A 21,361-nucleotide genomic window follows, 5' to 3' on the forward strand; every position below is an offset into this window, starting at 1 on the left:
TGCAGCAAATAAATAAATAAATAAATAAATCCCTTCAAAGAAATGTAGTAGATTGGTGAGGCAAGATTTCCCTTCACTAAATCCATGTTGTTTTTTTTTTTCTTACATTTGTACCCCGCGCGTTCCCACTCATAGCAGGTTCAATGCGGCTTACATATTATATACAGGTACTAATTTGTACCTAGGGCAATGGAGGGTTAAGTGACTTGCCCAGAGTCACAAGGAGCTGCCTGTGCCTGCAGTGGGAATCGAACCCAGTTCCCCAGGACCAAAGTCCACCACTCTAACCACTAGGCCACTCCTCCATGCTTTTGAATATGCTCTGTAATTTGGTTCTTAATAATAGTCTCTACCATTTTGCCCGGCACTGACGTCAGACTCACCAGTCTATAATTTCCTGGATCTCCTCTGGAGCCTTTTTAAAAAATCGGCGTTACATTGACCACCCCTCCAGTCTTCCGGTACCACACTCGATTTTAAGGATAAATTACACATTTCTAATAGCTCTGCAAGCTCATTTTTCAGTTCTATCAGTACTCTGGTATGAATACCATCCGGTCCAGGAGATTTGCTACTCTTCAGTTTGTAGAACTGCCCCAATACATCCTCCAGGTTTACAGAGAATTCATTAAGTATCTCTGACTCGTCAGCTTTGAATACCATTCATGGTGCCGCGGTCTTGCTTGAGCTTCAGTAAGGTCTTCCCCACCAAAGGTATGGGAGGATATGCATACAGGAGGCCCTTCCCCCAATGGAGGAGAAAGGCATCCGACGCTAGTCTGCCGTGCGCCTGAAGACTGGAACAGAACTGAGGCAGCTTGTGATTGGTCTGGGAGGCAAAAAGGTTCACCGAGGTAGTGCCCCACTCTCGGAAGAGCTTGCGTACCACCCTGGAATGGAGCGACCACTCGTGCGGTTGCATGAGTCTGCTCAGCCTGTCGGCTAGACTGTTGTTTATGCCTGCCAGGTACGTGGCTTGGAGAAGCATGCCGTGCTGGCCTGCCCAGCGTCACATCCTGACGGCTTCCTGACACAGGGGGCGAGATCCGGTGCCCCCCTGCTTGTTGATGTAGTACATTGCAACCTGATTGTCTGTCTGAATTTGGATTATTTGGAAGGACAGCTGATCCCTGAAGGCCTTCAGTGTGTTCCAGACTGCTCGGAGCTCCAGGAGATTGATCTGAAGCCCTGCTTCCTGGAGGGACCACACCCCTTGGGTGTGGAGCCCATCGACATGAGCTCCCCACCCCAGAAGAGATGCATCCGTCGTCAGCACCTTTTGCGGCTGAGGAATTTGGAACGGGCTTCCCAAGGTCAAATTGGTCCGAATTGTCCACCAGCGCAGCGAATTGCGACAACTGGTGGGCAGGCGGATAGCATCTTCTAGGTTCCCTGTGGCTTGGCACCACTGGGAAGCTAGGGTCCACTGAACCAGCCTCATGTGAAGACGAGCCATGGGAGTCACATGGACTGTATATGTCCCAGAAGTCTCAACATCTGCCGAGCTGTGATCTGCTGGGACGTTCTGGCCTGGGAGGCAAGGGACAGAAGGTCCTGAGCCCTCGCCTCGGGAAGGTAAGCATGAGCCGTCTGTGAATTTAGCAGAGCTCCTATGAATTCAAGAGATTGGAATGGCTGGAGATGGGATTTCGGGTAATTTATTACAAACCCCAGCAGTTCCAGTAGTTGAATAGTGCACTGCATGGACCGAAGAGCTTCCGCCTCTGAGGTGACCTTCACCAGCCAATCGTCGAGATACGGGAACATGTGCACCCTCAGCTTGCGAAGGTACGCCGCGACCACCATGAGACACTTCGTGAATACCCGTGGTGCAGAGGCGAGCCCAAAGGGCAGCACACAATACTGGAAGTGACGTGTCCCCAGACGGAATCGCAGATACTGTCTGTGAGCTGGCAGTATCGGGATGTGAGTATAAGCATCCTTTAAATCCAGGGAACATAGCCAATCGTCTTTCTGAATCATGGGGAGAAGGGTACCCAAGGAAAGCATCCTGAACTTTTCTCGTACTAGATATTTGTTCAGGCCTCTCAGGTCTAGGATGGGGCGCATCCCCCCTGTATTCTTTTCCACAAGGAAGTACCTGGAATAGAATCCCTGCCCTTCCTGCCCAGGTGGCACGGGCTCGACCGCATTGGCGTTGAGAAGGGCGGAGAGTTCCTCTGCAAGTACCTGCCTGTGGTAGGGGCTGAAGGATTGAGCTCCCGGTGGGCAATTTGGTGGGGTGGAGATCAAATTCAGGGTGTATCTGCACTGCACTATTTGGAGAACCCACTGGTCGGAGGTTATGAGAGGCCACCTTTGGTGAAAAACTGTCAACCTCCCCCTAACCGGCAGGCCGTCCGGCACAGCTACTTTCCCATGCATCCAGTCAAAAGCCCGTTCCCTGCTTTTACTGTGGAGCTGCAGGGGGCTGCTTAGGCGCACGCTGTTGACGGGAATGAGCACGCTGGGACTGTCCCTGTGCTTGAGGAGGCCTTCGGGCCGGCTGGTTGTACCTACGCTTGCTGTAAGCGTAGGGTGCAGCCTGCCGGGCCCGGGAAAAACGTCCACTTGTGGAGGTGGATGCTGACGGCGCCCGATGGGAGAGCTTGTCGAGAGCGGTTTCCCGCTGGTGCAGTTGGTCCACCAACTGCTCGACCTTCTCGCCGAAAATGTTATCCCCCCGGCAAGGGATATCCGCCAGCCATTGCTGAGTCCGGTTATCCAGGTCAGAGGCACGCAGCCATGAGTGTCTGCGCATCACTATACCCTGGGCCGCGGCTCTGGATACCACATCACAGGTGTCATAAATACCCCTGGACAGGAATTTTCTGCACGCCTTCAGCTGTGATTGGGGGCGCCGAGGCGGTATCCCTCAAACTCCTTGCCCTTTTGAGAGCAGAGTCCACGATCGCTGAGTCATGTGGCAGCTGAGGCCGCATCAACTCCGGGTCTGTGTGAACTCTGTATTGGGACACCGCTTTCTTAGGGATGGTGGGATTAGATAAGGGCTTCAACCAGTCCCGAAGCAGTGTCTCCTTGAGGACATTGTGCAACGGTACCGTGGAAGACTCTCTAGGTGGTGATGGATAGTCGAGGACTCTGAGCATCTCAGCCCTCGGCTCATCCACGGTGACCACTGGGAAGGGAATGCTAATAGACATGTCCCGGACAAAAGAGGCAAAGGAGAGGCTCTCTGGAGGCGAGAGCTTCCTCTCCGGTGAAGGTGTGGGGTCGGAGGGAAGACCCGCAGACTCCTCGAAGGAGAAATATCTGGGATCCTCCTCCTCCCCCCACGAGGCCTTCTCCTCGGTGTCGGACATGAGCTCTCTGAGCTCAGACCGCAACTGGGCCCGTCTCGACCCGAGGAACCATGTCCTCAATGATGGTACTGAGAGGTGGACTCCTGCGCCGGCGGGGACGAAACTCCCGCCATCGACGTCGACGGGGATTCCACCTGAGTGGCAGTCGAGACTGGCGCTGCAAGCGGTACCGGTGTCGACGACAGCATCACGGGGCCAGAGCCAGCCGGCACTTCCATCAACGGCACCGCGGGCGCAAGCAGCCCCGGTGCCAGCAAGGCCTGGCGCATGAGCCCCTCCAGGATACCTGGGAGAATGGCTCGGAGGCACTCATCTAGGCCCGCTGTCGGGAGAGGCTGGGGGGCCGGTGCGGGCGTTGGTGCTTGAAGCTGCTCGGGTCCAGGAGACGGTACTGGGGTACCCGACGACCTGCGCATCAACACCTCTTCAACAGAGGGGGAGCGCTCCTCTCGGCGTGGGCGCTTCCTAGGGATCAAATCGTCCCTCGACTTACCTGAGCTGCCCGTGCCATGCGCCGTGGGCGACCGATGACGGTGCTTCTTCGCAACTTTCTTTCGATGCCCGTCATCGGCGCTCTGCGGCATGGACGAGGAGGAGGTGGAGTCTCCACGCCCTCTGGGGGTCGGATCCGACAGGGTTCGGTCACGATGGCCCTGGGCAGCGGGAGCAGCCGAAGCGGACTGCCCATTCGGTCGCTCACCACCGCCGTCCCTGGCAGGTCGTTGGGCCAAGGGAACCTGTACTCCTGGGGTCAGTGCCATAATCAGCGTTGAAGACATCGACATCGGTACCGAAGTCCCGGCCGTTGACACCAATGCCGCTGACGTTGAAGGGCTAGCGCAAGTTCCAAAAAGACGGTTCCGAAGAACTTGCCTCTCCACCTGCATCCGCTTTTTCAAGCCGAGATACAAGGTGCACGCCTTGGAATTATGCTCCGGACCGAGGTACTGGAGACACCAAGCGTGAGGATCGGTCTGCGAGATCTGCCGGGCTCACCGACCACACTTCTTGAATCTGCTCGGGACCTTCGAGGACATCGACGGAAAAATCGCATCGGCGAGGTCAAAACCGTCGATGGTGGTGGTAAAAAGTAATACCACGAAAATAAAGAAATTGTACGCGCACTGTGATAAGTAAGAGGGTGTCATATACGGTGTAGGCCACTAGAGGGCGCTAGAAGAAGTTGGAGGTCGCTAGGACCGGTGAGAGCCCTGGGAAGTCCACAGGTGCAGGCGGTTATGGGCTGGGTCCTGTGTAGCTAATTAACCACTGTATACCCCACCTGAGTGGTGAAAGGAAGGGAAGTGAGCTAGCAGCAAAAGAAGAGAGAGCCCCTGAAAGATACTGGCTAACCTGATGGACTTGGGGTGGACTGGGTGTCCAAAGGAGATCAGCAGGCTGAAAGTCCTGGGGTAAGAAGTCCCTAAAGCATTAGTGTTTGACTGTGTGTCCTCAGTACTTATAGGAACTGTGTGTTCAGTGGAGGGACTGTGTGTCCGAATAAGAAAAGACTGTGTGTCTAGAACTGTGTGTTCAAAGAGGGGACTGTGTGTCCAAAGTACTGAGAGAAGCAGGCTGCAAAGCCTGGGGTGAGAGTCCCCAAAGTATTGGTATAGTACTGAGCCCATGTATCTGTGTGGGGAGGCTCAAGGTGAAGATCTATGAAAGCATAAAGTGTTAAGCTAGAAGAAGTGTGCCCAGGGGCTGGAATAAAGAGTTGCCTGAGAAATATGCAGTTGGTGAGACCTGCTTAATTTGCTGAGTGGAAACCAGGTCACCCTGAGTGAGAAGGGGTAGCACACTAATCTGCACATGATTTGCATATTGAGAACCAGGTTACCCTGAGTGAGAAGGGGGATATCACAGCACCTCCCGCGATATTTTCTTCCACTTTGAGGGGCTGCTGTGGACGTCAACCCAGTCGTGAGAACAAGGAGCCTGCTTGTCCTCGGAGAACTCCATGTATTTGTTTCTATACCGGAGATGGCGAACGCCTCATCGGTACAATGTAAGCCACATTGATTCTGCAAATAGGTGGGAAAATGCGGAATACAAATGTAACAAATAAATAAAATAAAACTTTGAGGTATTCAGGTCTCATCCCCTGTCTTCAGACTGGATTCTGGAGGGCTTGCTTTGCCTCCCCTGCCTACACCATTCCTAATGCAAAACACTTCAACCGGTAGTTTTCAGCTAGATCGCTGTCCTCCCACATGATTCCACTCATCCCTAGCTATTCAGCCCTGGTAAAAATGTTCCCCTGACAGCACTGCTGCACTAAACACAAGCTGAACTTACCAACCCCCACCCCCCCAGTACATTAAGTAAAATGCCACTCCCAATTAAATCCTTGGGAGGAAGGAGAGGTGACAGTATCTCTCAGGAGCTCTCTCCTGTCACTGTTGCTCCACAGTTGGGGGATAAGACATGAGCTAATTTGATTCCTCCTACATACCCCTGTTTTCTGTGTAGTTGTTACCTTCTGCAGGCTGACAGACATAAGCTACATATTCTGGACTGATCTGATGGGACAGAAAAGAAATACACATCTACACAGATATCTATAAACACAACATACAAGAGTAGACCTTTATGTCTGCTTCTCTGCCAAGTCAGTGGCAGAATTATTTTATGTCATCATGACTAAGATGAAATACCCAGTACAGGAAAAACAAAGTGGCTAGAGTAGTGGGCTGAGAACCAGGAAAGCCAAAGTTCAAATCCCAGGATGATCCTTCTGATCCTGGGCAATATTTATTTATTGGGATTTATTAACCACCATTATGAAGAGATTCACTCAATACATTTCATGTTCTATTCCATCAGCCTACAACTTGAACTGTAAACCCTTTGGGGCAGGGAAATAACTGCAATACTTGAACTGTAACTTGCCTTGAACTCAGATTTAGGAAACTAAGTAATTAAATTTAAAGTATCCAAATCCAAACAAGAGGGAGTAATTGTATGTGAAACAAAAGTAGTAACTGATCTAGCACTTTACACAGACTACTCTGGATTTTTATTGTGCATGTCTTCATATGTATGAACCTTCATAGGTATCTCCTCCCTCAACTAACTTGATGGGCTAAGAATAATTAGATTAATACTCTACATACCTTTCACAAGTGTAGCATTCACAGAATTCATTGTTTTCTCCAAAAAAGCCATCTCCATAATAGCAAGAAATTTCTTCTCCAGGTTCTATGTCTCGCAATGCTTTCACACATGCAGTGTCACGACCTGTGGAAACAAACTGGAGAGAAAAAGTAGTTTTAGACCAAGCATAAAACAAAATTGCCAAAGGAAGTTGTTAAATCATCTTTATGGCTTACCTTACAGTTCGGTCGGCAATCTAGGGAAAAAAAGACATAAAATTAAGATAAGATATCTAATGATAGTCCAGCGATAAAGTCAATTTGACCCAAGAATTCTCGCTACCAGTGGGTACGCACAATGCTGCTTACCAGAGTCCGCACGGTCTACCATTCTGCAATGATGTTGTATGCAGTCTAATTGTTACATACTGGAAAATGGCTCATTTCTGAGCATTAGTGTGCACCTGCTCTGTTGAAGGTGATAGTTTGGTCCTGCCAGCTTACCATGATTGATGAAAGCTGCTGGGCCAAGCCAGAGTTGAGCACAGTTCTTGCGTGTGGAATACATAACACTGAAGTCATTTTCTCCATGCCGTAGGAGAAGGTTTTCTTCCATTTCAGAGAGTTCAGCAATGCAACCTACGAGCAGCTCAATTTTATCATTCCTTTTCCTACAAATAGAGAGAGAGAGAGAGTGACAGAGATAAAACCACTGTAGGGATGGTTAACATATACTATGTATGCTGGAACAGTGTTACAATACTTATCCTCTAAGAAATGTAAATAGAGGACTCCAGTGCAGACTACAGAGATATACCCTTCACAAAAGGGATACGTTAAATAAGTGTATTTTTGGCCCCTAATTTGGAGCAGTGACACCTGTTAACTGGTTGAAAAAATTATGTAGCTTTTCTTTTGTTCAAATGAGCTCTCTCCTCTAAATAGCAGTGGGATACACAAATGAAAAACCACAATACTGCTTTATTTTTTTCTCAGGATAATGTTTCCGAATGGGTTAGTTTTGTGCATAACATTGCAGTAAGGAATCCTACTCCTAAGTCAGGGTACATGGTAGTGGTTTAGCTTGGGGGGGGGGGGGGGTGAAGGGGGAGCAATCGCTCCCCCAAATGGAGTTTAAAAAAAAAAAAAATGGTGCCCATGCAGGTCTCAACCGGCAGGGCCAGTACACTGCAGCCAGGATTTAAAAAAAAAATTTTTTGCCATTACTTTCTCCCCTCCATTTCCCACCCCACCATGTTACCAACACCACTTTCTGTTCTCCCTCTTCCACCCCACCCCGTCCCGTCATCAAACAAGCCTACTATGTTTAGCAGTCCCTGCAGCAATAATACGCTGCCTGTTTGAGCCGGTGTCCAATCCTTCCCTCTGCTTGCTGCATGTCCCACCCTCGCGTAACAAGAAGTACTTGTGTGAAGCCAGAGGCATGCTGCTGTGGATCCAACACCAGCTCAGGCAGCGTGTTATCGCTGTAGGGGCTGCTCAACAGAGCAGGCTTGAGAGTCCGGGAGGTGGTGGCGGGCGGGGAGAGAGAGAGGGGAAACAGAGGGTGCTGGACTTGGGGAGGGTGACTGATGGCAGTGGAGAGAGGGAGAGAGAGGGAGGGAGGGGGGCAGGATGCTGGACTGGTAGGGGGATTGAAGGCAAGGAATTTAGATAAAACAGGAGACAGGGTGAGGCTATCTAGCCTTTTGACCCAAAACAATAGCAAAAACTGATTATTAGAAATAAGGGACTGCCTATGCATGGTCTATCTATGAAACATTTAAGCTGTTCTAGTTGGATAGGCAGTGCCTTAAAAGGTGGAGGCCAAAATATATATTTTTTAATTTTTTTTTTACTTATTTGACATATGTAGACATAAATATCATGAAATAACAACTGAATATCACTAAAACAGCTTAAAAAATTATTGTAGCTGGTAGAAACAGCACTAATAAACTCTATTTTGTGATCATTTTTCTACACAGTTCTATATAATACAGATGGCCAAATTTCAGTGAGGATATCCTGTTTCCTGATGGATTCAATTTTATGTTAACTATTGTAATCTGCTTTGGGAAGCCTGGTGTTATAAAAGATGGAAAGTGGGAAGAGAAGATGGTGGATCATAGGAGGAGGAGGAGAAGGGAGAGAGTAAGTGAAGGGGAGAGATATGATGCTGGACCTACAGGAGATGCAGCCACACAACCCCTGATGGCTTGGTTCCTTCCTGGATTGTGTACACTTAGCAGGCTTTCACTTCCTGTGTGCAGTTTACTGTCTATACAACCTGGAAGGCACATGGCATTGGGGATTTGTGTAGCCATGTCTCCTGGCACAATAAGGAGGAAAGGGGGAGAGAGGGGACAGGGAATTGCTGGTCTGTAGGGGTGGAGGGGACAGGGAGAGGGAATAGGGAAATACTGGACCATAGTGGTAGAGAAGGGTTGGGGGGACAAGGAGATGCTGGGCTACAAGGGAATAAGAAGGGAGAGGGAGGGGAGATGTTGGCATTGTGGAACAATGTGGGGAGAGACCATGGAGGTTTGAGATATAGGGGTGAGAGAAGATGGAAAGTTGATAGGTACTGGTAAATTAAATACAGGTGAAGGACTGAAGAGTGAGAAGATAAAATCTGAGGGGAGAGACAGAAAACAGTGTAAGCAAATGTGCCAGAGACAAATAAAGTGAGGAAATAGAAGAAGATAAGAGGGAAATAAGGACAAATGGACTGCACCCACTGGAAAGAGAGCAGAAGACAGGAAAACAGAAAAGAAGAAACTGGGACCAACATGTTTGAAAAAATAAAACACCCAGACAACAAAGGTAGAAAAAAGTGTTTTATTTTGAATTTATTTGGTGGAATATTTTAGCTTTGGGAAATGTGCATCACAGATGTCTTTTGTAATTTTTTTTTTTTCAGTACAATAGAAAATACATTTTTGTTTTCATTTCGCCTATGTTGTGGAACATGCCTAGTTTGAATTCTTGGGGTTCCCAGTTCAAATTTTTATCTTTATATTTCTAATTTGTGATCCCTTGTTCTGTATTTGGTGTGTGACCAAGGTGTGGTATTCTGTGGGCAGGTAGTTTCTGCGTAGAACTATTTAGCAGTCTCACTTGTTCTGTTTTACCAGTAGTAGGTATATTGGTGCTCTAGGGCCCAGTGTAATATTTATAGTACTAGCTTTTCATAGGTGAATTAGGATTGATATGTTGTGGTAAGTTTTTTGTATAGGTTTTAGTGTCTTTTTGCAGGGTTTTGTATTGTGTTATTTCATAAACTGTCTCTATTTGAAAGTAGGCTCTGGAGCAAGGGCTGCCTTTGGTGGCCCTTGTCACCAAAAATAAAAATGCTCAGGACTAATGGGCTCCACATCCTGTAGAGTCATCACACTAACAAAAGCTCATCTGATTTAAACAGTTTCTACTAGTAGGAGGAGTGTTCCTGAGGTGATGGCCACAATTTGAATAATTTTACTTGCAATTAAGAAGACAGGTTGCCTGCTCTGGCCGGTCCCTGGACCTCTGCTACCTCCCGCCTCCTAACGTAACTTTCAGTTTCCTTGTAGGTGGGATGCAGCAGACAGCCCGTGTTAATCATTGCCGGCCACAGTCACTGCACCTGAGCAACAATAGCGGCACTGCTGCCTGGCCGACACTTAGCGCCTAATTTACAAAAGTTTGCTCCCCCTGATGTCAAAACCTAGCTACGCCTCTGGTACAGAGCATGATCTCAATCAAATTTACAGCTAATGTTCATTGTAATACTTGCATCATGCCAAAGAGCTTCCTTCTGGAGTTTATAGGATGTAACATGTACAGGCAACCTTTCAAGGTATGCTTGGAATTGGAAATTGCTTTTAATTAAGCTTGTAGCTCCCAACATGATACAGAAATATTTCTGTATCTTTCTGCCACATTTTCTTTGTACTTAAGGCTTTCTCCCTGTCCATATAATTCACAGATCTGCTGGCGCTGACATCCTTATCAATACTGTTCTCATTTTTTCTGCTATACCATTTCATCCAATTCCCTAGTACTAAGCTTTTGGACAGTCATAATGTCAATGTTCCAGCTAATCATAACCTCTTCATTTGCAGTAAATCTATTAGGATCAAGCTCCCAGTTTTTTTTTTCTGGTATACTGATATAGTAAAGTTACTAACCTGTAGCAGGTGTTCTCAGAGGACAGCAGGTATAGTATTCTCACATGCGAAGTGACATCCCTGACAGTGCTCCTGTGCAGATGCTACCCAGCGTTCATTCTAAAAACAAAGCCTTAGGCATGTCTGTACTGCGCATGCACGAGTGCGTTCCATCAAGCCCAAGTCGTGTGGGATCTCAGTTTGATTTAAAAAAAAAAAAAAGCATGAAGAACGCAAATATAAAATAAATAAAAAATCCTAGAGGAGGTGGGAGGGTATGTGAGAATACTAGTCCTGCTGTCCTTGGAGAACACCTACTACAAGTAACTTCACTTTCTCCAAGGACAAGCAAGACTTAGTTTCTCACATGTGGGCATCTCTTGCTATCAGGCTCACTGACAACAGTCAATGGGGACTTGCAACAGCAAGGCCAACCAGAACCAACAATATTAACACATGGAAAGCAATGAGCACAAATGCCTGTAGTCTTAAGTAGAAAGGTTCAAGATCTTCAGGCCCTGATGTTTGAGGAAAACTTGGATATTATTGCTATAACAGAGACATGGTTCAATGATTCCCATGAATGGGATGAGACCATACATGGCTATAATCTTTTTAGAAAGGATAGGGAGGTCCGAAGAGGTGGAGGAGTGGCGTTGTATGTGAAAAACAATATCAGAGCAGCTGAAATGTAGGGTACCTGGGGAAAGGAAGAAGCTATATGGATCGTCCTGGAAACAGAAGTTGGAACTTGTATCCACACAGGTGTTACCTACAGACCTCTGCCCAAATAGAGAAGCTGGAGAAGGACCTGATAGATATTCACAGGCTTGGTATGAAAGGGGAGGCGCTATTGTTGAGAGATTTCAACTTGCCTGATGTGGATTGGAATGTCCCGTCGGCAGAAGCGGAAAGAAGAAGAGAAAATGTGGATGCCTGTCAAAGTGCCTTGCTCAGACAATTGGTGACAGAACCACGAGGGAAGTGTTTCCAATGGAGAAAGTGTTTCAAATATCCATGTGGGTGCCCACTTGGGTAATAGTGATCAACACATGATATAGGTTGTTTTAAGAGCAAAAGCAGAGTGCAGACACACAAAACTCAAAGTACAGGATTTCAAATGTACCAATTTTGGTAAAATGGTGGAATACTTGGAGAAGGGAGTTGATGGCAGGGGTAGGAACTGGAGAAGTTGAAGCGCAGTGGTCCAAGCTAAAAACTGCTATAAATATGGCAACTGATCTTAACACAAGGAAAGTAAAAAAAAAAAAAAAAAAAAAAAAACCAAGAGAAACAGGAAGCCTATATGGCTCTCTAAACAAGTGGCTGGAAAAAAAAAAAAAAAAAGAGGACAAAAGAGGCTTTGTTCAAGAAATACACAAGAATGCAATGAGAGGATCATGAAAAAGACTCCCGGATTAAACTCAAAGAAGCAAAGAGGGCAATATAGCTAGTGAAAGCTTGGTGGAAGAAAAATGGATGAAGATATAAAGGGAGATGACAAAACCTTTTTAGATATATTGGGGAAAGGAAAACAATAGGAGTGGAATTGCAAGACTGAAAGATACTGAGAATAGCTGTGTGGAGAGCAATGAGGATAAAGCAAACGTGCTAAACAAATACTTCACTTAGGTGTTCATGGAAAAAAATACTGGAGAAGGACACTGGTCGGATGCCGAAGATATATAAATGATGGAGTGGATATAGCGCCGTTCATGGAAGAAAGCGTTTATGAACAGCTTGAAAATCTGAAAGTGGATAAAACTATGGGGTTGGATGGGATACATCCCGGGATACTGAGGGAACTCAGAAGTCCTGGCAGGACCTCTTAAGGATTTGTTTAATAGGGAAAGGTTCCATGGGATTGGAGACGAGCTGATGTGGTCCCTCTTCACAAAAGCGGAGACAGGGAAGAAGTGGACACTACAGACTGGCAAGTCTCACGTCGATGGAAGGAAAAATAATGGAGTTGCTGCTGAAGGAAAGGATAGTTACCTTTCTGGAAGCCAACGGGTTAGGATCCAAGGCAACACGGATTTACCAAAGGAAAATCCTGCCAAACGAATCTGATTGACATCGACTGGGTGACCAAAGAACTGGATGAAGGACGTGCGATAAATGTGATCTACTTGGATTTCAGCAAAAGCCTTTGATATGGTCCCACACAGAAGACTCGTAAATAAGCTGAGAGGGCTGAAGTTAGGACCCAAAGTAGTGAACTGGATTGGAAACTGGTTGACTGACAGGTGGCAGAGGCTGGTGGTAAATGAAATCGGCTCTCAGGGGTCGGTGCTGGGGTCAATTCTATTTAATATACTTGTGAGAGACATTGCTGAAGGGTTAGATGGAAAAGACTGCCTTTTTGCGGATGACACGAAGATAGCCAATAGAGTGGATACCCCTGAAGGAGCAGAATCCATGAGAAGGGATCTCCAAATGCTAGAAGGATGGTCGAGGGTCTGGAACTTAAAATTTAATGCTAAGAAGTGCAGAGTTATGCACTTCGGGTGCAGAAATACAAAAGAGATGAACCATGAGCGGGAAAGTGCGGGGGTACAAATGTAACAAAAATAAAATATAGGTACTGGATAGGTAAGCTCGGCTCAGGAGAGAGACCTTGGAGTGATGGTGTCTGAAGATCTCAAGGTGACAAAACAAGTGTGACAAGGCGGTGACTGCGGCCAGAAGCACGCTAGGCTGCATAGAGAGGGGCATAACAAGCAAAAGAAAGGTGATGCTGATCCCCTGTAGAAGTCATTGGTGAGGCCCCACGGAGTATTGTGTTCAGATTTATAGGCCTTATCTAGTTAAGGATGTAAAAAGATGAATTGGTTCAGAGAAAAGCAACTGGTAGGGGGTGTACGTAGCAAGATGTACGTGAAGAGACATACTGACCTAAATATGTATTCCCTGGAGGAAAGGAGAAACAGGGGCAATATGATACAAACATTAAATATTTGAAAGGTATAAATCCGCAAATAGACCTTTTTCAGAGAAGGGAAGGTGGTAGAACCAGAGGGCATGAATTGAGGTTCAAAGGGGGCCGACTCAGGATATTTTTTCACTGAGAGGGTGGTAGATACCTGGAATGCCCTCCTGCAGGAAGTAGTAGAGATAAAAATGTTAACTGAATTTAAGAATGTGTGGGACAAACACAAAGGAATCCTGTGTAGAAGGATCGGATCCAAAGAAGCTCAGTGGAGATCAGGTAGGAAAACCAGTGCTGATCGAGGCTGAATAGATTTGGATGGGCTGGAGTGGATCTATTCAGGGGCTTTGACGACAACTTCAGAAATTTTGGAATGGGCCCAGTGCCGGGCTGACTTCTACAGTCTGTGTCCTAAAAATGGCAAGGATAAATCAAGATCATGGATATATGAAGTATCACTTTACACCGCATGTAATCAGTTTATCTTATTGGGCAGACTGGATGGACCATACAGGTCTTTATCTGCCGTCATCCACTACGTTATTATATGTTAGTATGTAAACTATGCTAAACAGGGCTGCTGTGAAGGTGCAGACTGTAACAGAAAACAATGGGTCTGGGAGGGTAGAGTTGGATTCTAGACGCCAAACAAATTCTGCAGGACTGACTGACCAAACCGGCTGTCACGTTGGGTGTGCTGCTCAAGGCAGTAATGAGATGTGAATGTGTGAACCTCCATTACTTTGTTCCAACTGAGTGAAGTGATTAAATTTGCAGATGACACAAAGTTATTCCAAGTTATTAAATCACAAGAGGATTGTGACAAATTGTAAGGAGACCTTACGAGACTGGGAAACTGGGAATACAAATGAACGATAAAATTTAATGTGAATAAGTGCAAAGTGATGCATGTAGGAAAGAACACAATCTAGTATAAAAGGCCCGTTTCGGTAGGCAATGAAACGGGCGCTAGCAAGGTAATCCCCCCCCCCCCCCCCGCAGCGTCCTTCCTGTCTCCCTTGCAGCCACCCATCTGGTCTCAGGACCCCCTCCCCACCAACCCTCCTCTGCCCCTGCAGCCAAGCATGTGCAGCGGCCCTCCTCTCTCCCCTGCTCCCCCTGCAGTCACCCATGTCCAACGACCCTCCTCTCCTTTCCCCTTGCCCCCCCCTATAGCCACCCATGTCCAGCGACCCACCTCTCTCCCCTGCCCCCCCCTGCAGCGTCCCTTCTGTCTCCCCTGCAGCCACCCATCTGGTCTCAGGACCCCCTCCCCACCTCCCTCTTCCCTGCCCCCCCCCCCGCAGCCACCCATGTCCAGCGACCCTCCCCTCCCCCCTCGGCGCATCACCCAAACCCCTCCCCCCCCAGAGCATCACCCAAGCCCCTACCCCCCCCCTCGGGCACATCAACCCCCTCGCCACCCGCAGAAGCCAATACTAACGCTGCCCGGCCGCTGCTGCGTCTCCTGTTGAGCAGCAGCGGCCGGTACAAAAAGAAAAAAGCCAAAAAAAGAAGATTTTAAACCTGAAACACAGATCCGTAGACAGCCATCTGGCGTTGGCTGTCATCTCTGCAGCCGCTCCTCCTCTCCCCTCTGCCGTTGCTGCGCTCCTCCGGGGTCTTCCTGCAGGGGCAGTGACGTGGAGGGGAGAGGAGGAGCGGCTGCAGAGATGACAGCCAATGCCAGATGGCTGTCTACGGAGCCGCGTTTCAGGTTAAAAATCTTTTCTTGGCTTTTTTCTTTTTGTACCAGCCGCTGCTGCTCCACAGGAGAAGCAGCAGCGGCCGGACAGAGTTAGTATTGGCGGCTGCGGGTGGCGAGGGAGTTGATGTGCCCGAGAGGGGGGGGGGGGGGGGGGGTAGGGGCTTTGGTGATGCGCCGGGAGGAGGGTCTTGGGTGATGCACCGAGGGGGGGGGCACTGAGAGTTGATTGGTAGGCAGGGGGAGGAGTAGGGAGAAACACTCCGCGTGTTTCCCTACTCCTCCCCTTGCCTTGGAATCAGCTGTCAGTGACATCACTGACGTCAGTGCATTCTAAACTGCCTAGCAGACCACCTCCGAGGGAGCCATGGTACCAGGCACATTAGAACGTTGGAGGTGAGAATTATTATATAGGAAATGATGCAAGATTACCTATTAGGAATCAATGCACAGGAAAAGGATCTAGGTGTCATCATTGATGATTTGTTGAAACCCTCTGCAGTAGACATGAACCATTTGTTTACTCTTTCTAAAAATACAGGGACTAGGCAGCACACAAACCTACTAAGTAGTAAATGTAAAACAAATCAGATAAAATATTTCTTCACTCAACATGTAATTAAACTCTGGGATTCGTTGCTAGAGAACGTGGTAAAAGCAGTTAGCTTAGCGAGGTTTAAAAAAGGTTTGGCCAAGTTCCCTAACAAAAACTCCATAAGCCCTTATTAAGACAGACTTGGGAAGAACCACTATTTATTTCTGGTAAAAGAAGCATAAAATCTGTTTTAAGTTTCAAGTTTATTAAAAGATTTACTATCCTGCCCATTAACTGTGTATCTAGGAAGCTTTCAGACTAATAAAGGGGGAAGAAAAACAAAATAAATATCGCCCATGAGACAGATTTCTAAGAAATACTGGCACAAAAGGAACAGGGGAAGAACTACAACAAAAAAACATCAGTTTTGAACTCTTTACTCTTGTGGGATCTTACCAGGTATTTGGACCTGGAATGGCTTGAAGCTCACTGACTGTACGAGCTGAAGTTACAGCCACCAAGAAAATGTACTTCAGACGGCAGGAATTCAGTGGCTCAAAAGGAGGCTTCATCAGCTGAGTGAGAACAATGTTGAGATCCCACGACATTGGTGGAGGTTTGACAGGGGGTTTTGACAAAAGCAAACCTCTCATGAAAAGCACTAGTTGCACTAAGATAAACCCTTACGGAGTTGGTCTTGAGACCAGACTTTGACAAGTGTAGAAGGTATTCAAGCAGGGTCTGTGTAGGACAAGAGCGAGGATCTAGGGCCTTGCTATCACACCAAACGGCAGACCTCCTCCATTTGAAAAAGTAACACTTCTTCGTGGAATCTTTCCTGGAAGTAAGCAAAACACGGGAGACACCCTCAGAAAGACCCAAAGAAGTGAAATCTACGCTCTCAACATCCAGGCCGTGAGAGCCAGAGACTGGAGGTTGGGATGCAGAAGCACCCCTTCGTTCTGAGTTATGAGGGTTGGAAAACACTCCAATCTCCATGGTTCTTTGGAGGACAACTCCAGAAGAAGAGGGAACCAAATCTGACGTGGCCAGAAGGGGGCAATCAGAATCATGGTTCTGCGGTCTTGCTTGAGTTTCAGCAAAGTCTTCCCCAGCAGAGGTTTGGGAGGATACGCATATAGAAGGCCTGTCCCCCAATGCAGGAGAAAAGCATCTGATGCTAGTCTGTCGTGGGCTTGAAGCCTGGAACAAAAATGAGGGACCTTGTGACTGATTCAAGTGGCAAAAAGATCCACTGAGGGGGTGCCCCACTCTCCAAAGATCTTGAGAACGACGCCAGAATTGAGCAACCACTCGTGAGGTTTCATTATCCTGCTCAATCTGTCGGCCAGATAGTTGTTTACGCCTGCCAGATACGTGGCTTGGAGAAACATGCCATAATGGCGAGCCCAAACCCACATCCTGTCGGCTTCCTGACCCAGGGGGTGAGATGCAGTGCCCCCTGCTTGTTCATGTAGTACATGGCAGCCTGATTGTCTGTCTGAATATGGATAATTTGATTGGACAGCTGATCTCAAAGCCTTTAGAGCGTTCCAGACCGCTCGCAACTCCAGGAGATTGATCTGAACACCTGTTTCCTGGAGGGACCAAACTCCCTGAGTGTGAAGCCCATCTACATGAGCTCCCCACCCCAGGAGGGATGCATCCATTGTCAGCACTTTTTGTAGCTGAGGAATTTGAAAAGGACGTCCCAAGGTCAAATTGGATCGATTTGTCCACCACTGAAGGGAATTGTGAAAATTGATGGACAGCTGGATTGTATACTCTACATCCCCCGCAGCTTGAAACCACTGAGAAGCTAGGGCCCATTAAGCTGATCTCATTAGACGGGCCATGGGTGTCACATGAACTGTGGAGTGGCCTAGTGGTCAGGGTGGTGGACTTTGGTCCTGGGGAACTGAGGAACTGAGTTTGATTCCCGGCACAGGCAGCTCCTTGTGACTCTGGGTAAGTCACTTAACCCTCCATTGCCCGCTGCATTGAGCCTGCCATGAGTGGGAAAGCGTGGGGTACAAATGTAACAAAAAATAAAATATGGCCTAGAAGTGTCAACATCTGCCGAGCTGTGATCTGCTGAGACGCTCTGGCCGTGGAAACTAGAGACAGAAGACTGTCTGCTCTGGCCTCTGGAAGATAGGCATGAGCCGTTCGTGAATTCAGCAGAGCTCCTATAAATTCCAGTTTCTGAACAGGGAAAAGATGGGACTAGGGGTAATTTATTACAAACCCGAGTAGCTCCAGTAGTCGAAAAGTCATGTGCATGGACTGTAGAGCTCCTGCCTCTGAAGTGTTCTTCACCAGCCAATCGTTGAGATAAGGGAACACATGCACTCCCAGCCTGCATAGCGACTCTGCAACTACTGCCAGGCATTTTGTAAAAACTCTTGGTGCAGACGCTAGACCAAAGGGAAGCACACAATACTGGAAGTGCTGCGCTCCCAGACGGAATCAAAGATACTTCCTGTGAGCTGGAAGTATCGGAACGTGAGTATTAGCATCCTTTAAGTCCAGAGAGCATAGCCAATCGTTTTTCTGAATCATGGGGAGAAGGGTGCCCAGGGAAACCATCCTGAACTTTTCTTGGACAAGAAATTTGCTCAGGGCCCTTAGGTCTAGGATGGGACGCATCCCCCGTTTTCCTTTGCACAAGGAAGTACCTGGAATACAACCCCAGCCCTTCTTGCCCTGGTGGTACGGGCTTGACCGCACTGGCACTGAGAAGGGCGGAGAGCTCCTCTGCAAGTACCTACCTGTGCTGGAAGCTGAAGGATTGAGCTCCCGGTGGGCAATTTGGAGGTCTGGAGATCAAATTGAGGGAGCATCCTAACCGGACTATTTGAAGAACCCACCGGTCGGAGGTTATGAGAGGCCACCTTTGGTGAAAAACTTCTAACCTCCCCCCCAATCGGCAAGTCGTCCGGCACGGACACCTTTATAGCGGCTATGCTCAGCTGAAAGCAGTCAAAAGCCCGTCCCTTGCTTTTGCTGGGGAGGCTGCAGGGGCCTGGTTTGGCGCACGCTGTTGACGAGAACGAGCGCGCTGGGGAGGAGCCTGAGAAGGCTGTCGAGAAGGAGGATTGTACCTATGCTTGTTATAAGCATAGGGAGCACTCCTCCTTCCCCGGAAAAATCGTGTACCTGATGAGGTAGTAGCAGAAGGCGCCCGGTGGGAGAGATTGTCCATAGCGGTTTCCCGCTGAGTGATCTGATCGACCACTTGCTCGACTTTCTCGCCAAACATATTATCCCCCCAGCAAGGGGCATCCGCTGCTGGACTTGACTGTCCAGGTCAGAGGCACGCAGCCATGAGAGTCTGCGCATCACTATACCTTGGGCAGCAAATCTGGATGCAACATCAAAAGAATCGTAAGCACCCCTGGACAGGAATTTACGACACGCCTTCAGCTGCCTGACCACCTCCCGAAAAGGCCTGGCCTGCCCCGGAGGGAGCTTGTCGACCAAGTCCGCCAGTTGCATCACCGTGTTCCTCAAGTGAATGCTCGTGTAGAGCTGGTAAGACTGGATTTTGGTCATGAGCATAGAGGACTGGTAGGCCTTCTTCCCAAAAGAGTCTAGAGTTCTAGATTCCCGTTCCGGGGGTGCCGAGGCGAAATCTCTAGAACTCCCGGCCTTCTTGAGAGCGGAATCCACAACCATAGAGTTGTGAGGTAACTGCGACTTCATCAACTCAGGTTCTCCATGAATCCGATATTGGGACTCAGCTTTCTTAGGAATGTTGGGATTACTTAATGGTTTCATCCAGTTCTGCATAAGAGTCTCCTTGAGCACATTATGCAAAGGAACCGTGGATGACTCCTTAGGTGGCGAAGGATAGTCAAGGACCTCGAGCATCTCAGTCCTGGGCTCATCCTCAGAGACCACTGGGAAGGGAATAGCCACAGACATTTCCCGGAGAAATGAAGAGAAAGAAAGACTCTCTGGGGGAGAAAGCTTTCTTTCTGGTGAAGGAGTAGGATCAGAGGGAAGACCACAAGATTCCTCAGAAGAGAAATACCTGGGATCTTGCTCTTCATCCCATGAGGCATCCTCATCGGTATCGGACAAGAGTTCCTTAACTGCAGACCGAAACCGGGCCGTCTTGACGCCGAGGAACCATGTCCTCCATGGTGATGTTGAGAAGTCGACTCCCATGCCGGCGGCGATGACACTCCCTCCAGCGATGTCGACGGGGAGTCAACCTGGGTGGCAGCTGACGCCGTAGGCGGTACCGGCGTCGGGAACCTCACCACAGGCGATGAGCCAGCTGCCCCTTCCATCGACGGTACCAGGGGCGCAAGCACCCCCGGCACCGGAGTAGACTGACGCAGTAGCCCTTCCAGAAGGCCTGGAAGAATGGCTCGGATGCGCTCATCCAGAGTCGCTGTCGAGAAGGGCTGCGGGGTCGGTGCAGGAGTCGACGTCAGAATCTGTGGAGGTTGAGGAGGCGGTACTGAGCTGTCCGAAGACTGATGCACCAACACCTCGTGAATGGAGGGTGAGCGCTCCTCCTGGCGTTGGCGCTTCACGGGTGCCGAATCCTTCGACGCCCCGGAGCTCCTGGTACCGATGACAATGCTTATTAGCCTTCGCTCGAAGAGAGTCATTGATGCTCCTCAGTACCGAGAACGTGGAATCCACACGTCTCCTCGGGGTCGGGTCCAAGAGTGGTCGGTCACGGTAGGCCTGCACAGCAGAGGTCTTCGAGGCAGGTGGAGACCCACTCAATGGCTCACTGCTCCCAGCGTGTGGTGGTCTCCGGACAGCCACTACCTGCGCTCCAGAGGTCGATGCCATCTCCATTGCCGATGTCGAAGTACCGGGTGAAGCTCAAAAAAAACGATCCTGTAGAGCTTTTCTCGACGCCTGTGTCCGCTTTTTAAGGCGGAGACACAACTTACATGCGTCTGGGCGGTGGTCGGGCCCAAGGCACTGTAGACAGCACGCGTGGGGGTCTGTACCTGAGATCGCCCGGTTGCACCGAGTACACTTCTTGAAGCCGCTGGGAGTCCTCGATGACATGGACGGAAAAATAGTGGCGATGAAATCAAAATCCTCAATTGTGTCAATTAAAGAGATACAAAAGGGAAAACCAGTACGGGCGGCCAAAGAGGGCTGCGACGAAACCGAAAGAAAACTTAAAAGGGCTAAAAACTAAGGTTTTAAGGGACTTTTTTTTTTTTTTTTTAATTTTTAGTTCTACAGACAGGGTACAGAAGAAAAAATGAAAGGAGGAGGGAGGAAAATGCACAAAAAAGATGGTGAAGGCTCGTTCACTGGTGAGGAGAGAGACCAAAAAAACAGCCTCTCTCTAATGCGAAAAAACAAGACTAAGCGGGACTCTCGCACGACAGGCAGCAATATGTGCACGCACCCAAGTGCTCAAAGGCTCTAGCAAACTTTTTGTTGCTAAGAAGATTTCCGTTCCTGAGGATGCCGTGGACGTCACCCAGTCGTGAGAACAAGCAGCCTGCTTGTCCTCGGACAATTATTACTATCCTCCCATGAAATGTGCTGCTTTTGTTTACATAAACTTGAATGTTATCTTGTGTGACTCTTTCTCTCTCCTATATTTAATGTCTTTCAGAACTTATACTGACATCAAATT

General features: G+C 48.4%; 1 protein-coding gene across 4 annotated transcripts in view; it reads right to left on the reverse strand.

The window, feature by feature from the left end:
- The window catches only part of KMT5B (lysine methyltransferase 5B), a 387,499-nt gene that overhangs the window by 117,238 nt on the left and 248,900 nt on the right, over window positions 1-21,361 (reverse strand). For all 4 annotated transcript variants that reach the window (XM_030201304.1, XM_030201302.1, XM_030201303.1 and 1 more), the window contains 3 exons: window positions 6,923-7,089; window positions 6,656-6,675; window positions 6,440-6,576 (listed from right to left, as the gene is read on the reverse strand). In XM_030201304.1, the coding sequence (XP_030057164.1) occupies window positions 6,440-6,576; window positions 6,656-6,675; window positions 6,923-7,089 (324 nt within the window). The remainder of the gene's footprint in view (window positions 1-6,439; window positions 6,577-6,655; window positions 6,676-6,922; window positions 7,090-21,361) is intronic.

The sequence above is a fragment of the Microcaecilia unicolor genome, chromosome 4 (genome assembly GCF_901765095.1).
Source record: "Microcaecilia unicolor chromosome 4, aMicUni1.1, whole genome shotgun sequence".
NCBI classification, from domain to species: Eukaryota; Metazoa; Chordata; class Amphibia; order Gymnophiona; family Siphonopidae; genus Microcaecilia; species Microcaecilia unicolor.